Raw genomic sequence first — 7,857 nt, forward strand, 5'->3', positions numbered from 1 at the left:
AAATTATTTAAATATAAAAAGTGTGCCTTTAGAAAAATAATTGCATTTGGCTACTATTCTTCCAATCAGCCAGCAGGGGGCAGCATAACTGCATATAAAGAAAAAGCCCTTGAACTTGACCATGGCCATCCGGACTCCGTGGGATTCCTGCACAGTGCAACCACTGATCCCAGCGCGGTGATTTGGTGAATCAGCTGGGACTGGAGGTCATTTATGAGCCCAGGGGCCACATGTGGACTCTCAGGCCCCACGTGGTGGACACCAACTGATGCCAAAACACAGGAGATAAAATAGTTCCCTTCTTTTAAACTGTCCAGGGACCAAATAAATAAAAATCCGAGTGTGTGGGCAGATTCTGTTCTAGCTGCGAGGTTAAAATGTTTGCACAGGTGGAAGCTATTAATCAATCAGTCCCCTTCCAGATCTGAGTGACAGCTTGAACCACCAATCACAAAACCACGTGAAAACACAAATATAAAGGTGTGTGAGAGAGAGAGGGAGAGGGAGGGGGAGAGAGAGGGCTACACTTTCTATACTGCAGCCTGCAGGCTACCTGTTTGTCCTCCTCAGTGTGTCTGCAGTGGGAAGTCACCTCACCTCTGTGTGGCTTGGAAACAAGGGCGGGAAACTCACTGAAAACTTCTTGTAAAGGCTCATTTGTAACGCTCGGCTGACAGCGCAGTGATGCCAGCCGGACTGCGCACATTTGTCGCCTGTGTGAGCGGAATACAGTCCCAGTGAGCGCACCGCCGCAGCGGAGGCGCGAAGGAAAGGGAGCCGAGCGGTGACGCTTTGGATGGGTTTGATTTGGAAGTGTGCGCTCTGGCTTCGCTCGGATGGGATGCACTGTGAGCTTCATTTGCTGTGAAGAAGACTTTCTGCAAATGCCCGTTTACCAACATGAGGAGGAACAGAAGACGCAGAAAGAGAGCCTGAAAAAGGTAAGAAGTGGTAATTAAATGTGTGCAGACAAGAGTGGGCGTCAAAACCAGAGCTGGCACTATGGAGTGTTTCCACTGTACACATAATGTATGATTGATAGCCTAAGTGACTATCTTTATGTCGGACTTGGCTTCAGATAAGAATGGTCGACCTTGGATTCCACTTAACTAACTAACATAAAGTCTACTCAGCCCTCTATACAGACAATCTGCAGCAATAATAAGCATGTTTCCTACATGGTAAACTAAAATATAGCAAGTGGTTGTTTCATAAGAAACAGCTTGCACACAGCCATCAATCCAGGTGGATTGTGAGACTAATACCTGCTCTGACATCAGGCATTCAAACAAACTGCTCCTGTGAGTGAATGAGGTAAACCCTTCACTATACTGACTGCCAGGGGCAACTCTGAAAAGTCCAAGTTCAGTCATGCTGACACTCCATGACAACAGGCACAGGGATCATGAGTAGCCTGTATTGATGTAATGCAAATAACAATTGACCGTTTTTCTCTCTTGCCCTCTGCTGGTGTGTCTCTGCTGGTTAGTTGGTTAGTTACATTTGTATAAATTGTTAAATTGTGATAATGCTTTGCAGCCTGAGGATTTAATTTCTGCCCTGTGGACAGTGACCTGTGACCTGCACTGATCCCCCCCACCCCCCACCCCTCTGTCTGACCCAAAACCTCACTTCACACAGCAGACGCTCTGCACTTGGCCTGTGTTTAACCATATAAATCCATACCCTTCAGTGTTAATTTCACATGTTTGATATGTTGTTTCAAGCTATGTAGATGTAGGTGAGTTTGTCATGAAGGAAACATGCCTTGCTTCCCAATAAACAGTTAATATGGCATCAATGGCTGTTTAAAATAAACTGACAGTGTGAGATTAATGCTTTTCCATTGCCAACGTTCTTCAGTGAGACGTACAACATCAACCCTATCAGATGAGCTCAAGTATCCCCTCATCAGCACCACCCATCTTGTTCCAAATGTGTTCATTTGAACTGATTTCAAACTGGAAGTTGTTTACATGTAACACTGTTAACCACCTTAAAGTGGAGACATTGTGGTCCTGGACCTGTGGATGGTTAGACTTGCTCTCTTGTTATCTTTTTCTGAGAAGGTTTGGCTAAGTTAACAATTGCACATTGGTTGGCCGTAGGGTGGCAGTAAGTTAGAGTTGTCAGCTATTTCTCCATTTAGTTCCAGTTCTTTGCTCTCTTGCAACTAGCTTTTGCACACTTGCAATAAATAATAACCTTTTGTTTTAGAATTGACTGAGGAAGGAGGAAGTTGTATTCTGTGCAGTCGGAGTAATAAAGCTGGTAGTTTACTGGCTATTAGAATAATAAGTATGCAATAATGAAAACATCCACAATCTTTTAAAGCACCCAGCGACTATAATTGCACCCCTGGGGTTCAAGTACTTAAAGTTGGGTATCATCACACCTTGTATAGTCCTTTTTATCGCTGATATAATGCGCACATTTTAATTCCCACCACAGCACAGACATATACTCTACTGTATATAGTACAGTATAATCCCTGTGCTGCTGGGAAGTAACACTAAAGAGACACTTCTAGACATCTCATATGACTTTTCCCTGGATATGCTGACTTGTCTGGTGGCACAGACAAACAGCTGGCGTGGAGGCGTGTAGGGCTGTGGGCACATGCAGAGCGGTGGGAAATGAATGCCCTGACTCTGCCAGCAGAGCCGTGGTTGAAGTAATGAAGTGGTGCTAAAGTGTTGAAAATAGTCACTCAAGTGAAGTAGCCAAGCTACTGTCATGCTGCGTACAAACAATGAGCATTCACTGATGATTTAAAAAGGAGCATTTTAGAAGAAATGTGGAGTTTTTCACTGCTGTTCTGCAAGACCTGACTGAAGACTGAGGTTGAGATATAGTTCTTGTCAGAATTGGAATCACTCAATCACTAAGTGCTATAATTGACTGATTGATCTGAAAGGCACGGTTGCGTATAATGCTTCTGAACGTTTGTGCTGAATGCCTGTCTGGAGCTTATTTACCTTGCCAAATGCTGTGCTCACCCAAGATTTGTTTTTGCATACCATTTGCCCTTTCTTTTATGCCACTGTTTGTGTCAGAGGTGCGCTCAGGTGCTGAGAATTTGCTTCCTGTGGTAATTGCTCCTTGTGTATGTGTGATGCTTGTGGTTTGTGTCCCAGATGAAGAAGAGAGTCTGGATGCTCCTGTCAGCAGCAGCTCATGGCGCAGGACTTTGAAGAGCGATAACAATCGGCCATAAAGTAAAAACCCTCATGTAAAACCAAAGTACACAACCAAGACTTTGAAGCGGATGAGGGGGTCTTGAATAGGCCTCAGGAAGAATGTGCGCTGTGTGTCTTGAATCTAGGGGTTGTTGTATAACGACTGCACATTGGTTGACAGTTGACAGAAGAATAGAAACACAACCTGACTGCAAAGACGCATTTGCATCGATGGCATTAAATGAAGATGAGGCATTATATTGTTGGGCTGGCACTAGGGCTGGGTCCTAGTGCGGAACTGTTTACCTAATCCTGCTGCCGCCCACTCATGTTCACGTATTCCTAGCCATTACCTCCTGCTTCCTCTATGTGTGTGTCCACTCCACTCCACACAATAGAGATTTTCTGTGTTTTCTAATGTCCCACAGGTAAAAATATGTAGTTTGTCAGTAAAAACTGAGAAATGTCTCCAAATGCCAGACTTGCTTTGCTTGCTGTTGAACTTCAAACTTTATTTGTTGCTAAATCCCAGGACCCGCAGTCTATTTTGTGACCGCCTGTTTCCACTCAGGAGTCAAAACCACTCGTTCCTTGCGTGATTTTAATTTTCAGTATGTGTATTGCAGTTTGATGTCAGGATTTATTGCTTGTTTATTTGTATGCTTCTTTTAACACAAGACCATGGAAAAGAGTTGAATCACACGCTAAACAATAGACTATATATCATGAGTCATATTTCCGAAAACAATACACAACACATCAGTCAGATCCGGCTACTTTTAGCTGTCCCTGCTCATCAAACTAGTGCCATAAGAAAATAATAAATTAAATAAGTTGTTAGGCTAAAATTAAGAGAGCCCCTGAAACTGCACAGAGCACAAATGTGAGCCTTTTTAAATGAACATCTTTCACATATGAAACTGAACCTGAAAACTGTCCTCTCTGTCCAAAGTATGTCCAAGCAGCAGTCGAAAACGTTAAAAAGTAGCCGGTGTAGAGACCAAAACACAATCTAAGGATCAGTTCAGAAAACAATGTTAATTTTGCACCTTGTTGTATTCTCCCAAATCTGACTGTTTATTTATATAAAGCTGTACACTAGAAGTACAGTCATGCTAAATATTACACAGGCACACAATGGTAACGATAGCAACCATTTTTAAAGCAATATTTAATCCCGTCTAGGACAGGTATCTGTTTGCCAGCCCTCAGTGGGTTTCAAGTAACGAACAGACCCAACTCTGAGCATAAGGAACACCGCAGACTCTCCCTCTTTTTAAGAAACTAATCCTCATTTCAATTTGATGCCTGTCAAGTCCAGCTCTCTATCTACCCTTTCTGAATTCCCACCAAAGTGTCAGACGGTAGGCGGGGGCTTTCCTGGGATTTGAAGATTTTCGATAAAGGTATGCGGTGAACTGAAAGTTACCTGCCGCCCCATATTGCATTCCAGTGGATGCTTTAGCTGTGGGGAAACAGTGTGTCCTCTGTGCTGTGTCTCTGGGGAGGCCTATCATTTCACTCCTACCTGCCGGCACTGACCTGCACATGGGCCGCAGAACAAGACCCTCTCTGTGTGTTCCTCTGTGGAAAGGTGCCCAGTGTGTGCTTGACCCGGGAAAGGGTTGTGATGCCTAAGCAAGGTTAACCCCTGTCATTTTACCTATAATGCCCATGCACACAGGAATTTAACCTTTATTTCAGAGTAGGAAGCTTCTTTAAATAGACCTTTCTTCACATGACAGTCTGGGTAGAATGTCTGCAGTGATACGTAGAGGATTCAGATAATAAAAAAAGAAGATATCAGAGACACTGTTTGTTATTGTAAGCAGAAGCCATAGTTTGATGGTCTACTTACCTGCATCTGTCTGTCTCTGTCTGTAAACCTCTCCCACATGCTGCTCCTAGCAGGTTAAACCAGCTCTGACCAGCAAATATGATTTTGCACACTTTAAAATGCTGCTCTGCTGCTCTGCATCCTTCCTAACAAACCTCCCAGTAATTGGATAATTTGATCCAGTTACTTAATGAGAAACTTGTGCACAGCAGTCATGAAAGTGTACAAAAAAACAAGGCGATATTGAAGAAACAGGACAACAATTCAGTGAGTTTCTTTATCTGCGTAATAATTTGAGATGCATTCATGATTATGTATGTATGAATATGTGTTGGTGTTAAGTGCAGATGTAAAGGGACACAGCCATACTAATAGAAACAGTTATGAAATTATGACCATGGAGCTTACAATGATAAAGCAATACTTATGCATTGGAAGAATTGAAATACCACAGATATTTCACGTAATAATAATAATAATAATAATAATTTAGTCTCAGTTTTTAGTTCAGAGCCCCTCAGACCTCCGTTGACATGAACTCTGATGTAAAAACCATTAATTATGAAAACATAAAATTCAGTGTTAATTTACATCAGTTTATTTGTGTAAATATGGCGTGACATGTTCAATGCATCGATTGTTTCCTCAAACATCACATTATTCAAAATGCTGTCCAAGAATGTGGATGTGTGGGTTAAATTGCTAAATTTGAGAAGAAATTCTTCAGCTTGAGTCAACAGCTAGCATGCAATCGCCTAATCATTTGAGCCTTTTTATCCATTTTGGAAGTCAACGCCTTTACTTTAAAGGCGTCGTGGTCTAAGGATGTGTGAATGTGATGAGCGGATATTTCTTTTCCAAACAGCCTTTCAAGACATTACTGATTCGGTGATGCGTAACGTTGCCCACAAAGCCTGTGGAACAAGAAGATAATGGGATACAAAAGGCGTTCATTGAGCTTCTTAAAGTGTCTTTAATTCACTTGGCAAAGCACAGTGGATAGAATGACAGTCAGAATGATAGATTAAGGCACAGGGCAACTGTATTTTCCCCCGGAGTCACGGTTGTGTGACCCTTTTCTTGGAATGTAAAGCAGAGGCCTAACTTCCACCTCTGCCTCAGACCTTGTGGCATCAGTGCAACATAATACACTTGGTTTAGCCCTATATCATTCAGCCTCTATGGCTTTGTGTACCCATGAATGTGGCCTTTATGCTGCAGTTTTGTTGATATTTCTCTACGTGTGGGGGGGGATTTACTTGTCTTCTCTCTAATACTTGGCAAGGCCATGTGGCATTCGCTCTTGGCAACGTCCAAATCCCACAAAGTCTCACTCTGGGGGCCATTGTAGCCATTCACAACACTTCCGAGTGATGGACAGGGAGCTCGGCTCTCCTAGGTCGCATCCCTTTTGCCTCAAAATGTGTCTTTTGTTGATATTTGTGGCTCTTCTTTTTTCCCGGGGTGTTTTTCACCAAGGTCGGATGCCACAGGGCTCCAAGGGTAATTACTGTGACAGTGGAGCAGAAGTTAGGCCGGGCTACCCAGGTCGCCCAATCATGTTTTCATCATCTGGAGAATGTTTTTCTTTGGGGACGTAATAAATCCCCCCTTTGACATGCTGCATTTACTCTGAATACACACAGGAAGAAAGACCACAGTTTCTTTTTTTTCTCTTTCTATTTTTCACCAATGCTTGTAACAAGCTGAGGCAGATCATTGTTGCTAGTTCGCCCTCACTGCTTTTAAAAGGATAGGTTTGCACACTTAGACATTCCACTGTGGAGGAATTTTATAGGTATTTCCACTGGAATGTGGTTTCTCACTGGACGGAGAGGGAGGGAAAACGTAATGCGCTTTATGAAATGTAAAGTGTCTAATAAACATATAACCTGCTCACTGTCACAGGCAAATCTGTGGAGAAAATAAAGGCTTCACTGAATTGTGTAAGGCTAATCTTTGGGCAGTGATCACAACAATGGAAATGCATGCATTGTGAACACCTTAATAGACTTCTTTATTAATGTTTTTGGAGAAACATGACTCTGCTCCCTGCAGAGTCCTGTTTGATACTGTGTCTTGATACTGTGTCTCCAGCGGCTTAAAGATAACACAAGGGGATACAACAGTTGATTGTCCTGTAGTGAAAGTTTGTCATGCCGTTATTATTAGTTACAGGAGTAGAAACTCAATAGCCCTCCATAAACCCCCCCCCCCCAAAAAAAAAAAAACGGCACATGTTCCACGTTCCCGTCCTGATCCCTGTTAATGAGAGCGGGTGTGTCCCATCCTATGCACCAGGCAAAGGAATCTTTAATTAAATCACACTCTTGGAGCCGATGCTACACATGTGTTGCACACGCCTGAAATCCTACACAAGCACCACCGGCGTGCCGCACATTTATATCTTACACACGGACTGGGAGTTTATTTACGGGACCCCCAAGCCTGTGTTCACACCAAAGCTGAAAATATACTGATGCTATTTTTCTTCTCACATGCATATAGGGCAATAAAACGATACATGAGATGATAGGGATTTGTCTACAGATTTAGTTATATCTTTTTATACTTACTGGCTGTACCTGTAATATCTTCGGTCGTATCGGTCCATTGCAGGCAAAGCAATGGGCAGGGCTGCTTTATAAATGGCATTGGGTTTATTGGTTTTTAGCATCAATGTGGTGACAAACCAAGATTTGTCAGGTATTTTAATGTTATCCTATGTTATCTGTGCATGGTTTAAAAAATATCTATGGCAACTTTTATTTAAATGCTTGGATTAAAAACTGCTTAAATGCCACGCTGTTCAAATTATTGTCTTAAAACAACACTCACATT

General features: G+C 42.5%; 1 protein-coding gene across 8 annotated transcripts in view; it reads left to right on the plus strand.

Moving 5' to 3' along the window:
• The first annotated feature begins 604 nt into the window (after positions 1–604).
• Positions 605–7,857, plus strand: part of tns1b (tensin 1b) — a 158,518-nt gene continuing 151,265 nt past the window's right edge. For 7 of the 8 annotated variants that reach the window (XM_035676528.1, XM_035676533.1, XM_035676534.1 and 4 more), the window contains exon 1: positions 605–941. In XM_035676528.1, coding sequence (XP_035532421.1) covers positions 837–941 — 105 coding nt within the window. In that variant the 5' untranslated portion in view covers positions 605–836. The remainder of the gene's footprint in view (positions 942–7,857) is intronic. The other variant, XM_035676535.1, reaches the window with a different exon arrangement.

The sequence above is a fragment of the Morone saxatilis genome, unplaced genomic scaffold, assembly GCF_004916995.1.
Source record: "Morone saxatilis isolate NCDOM2014 unplaced genomic scaffold, NCSU_SB_2.0 Contig5, whole genome shotgun sequence".
Lineage (NCBI taxonomy): Eukaryota > Metazoa > Chordata > Actinopteri > Moronidae > Morone > Morone saxatilis.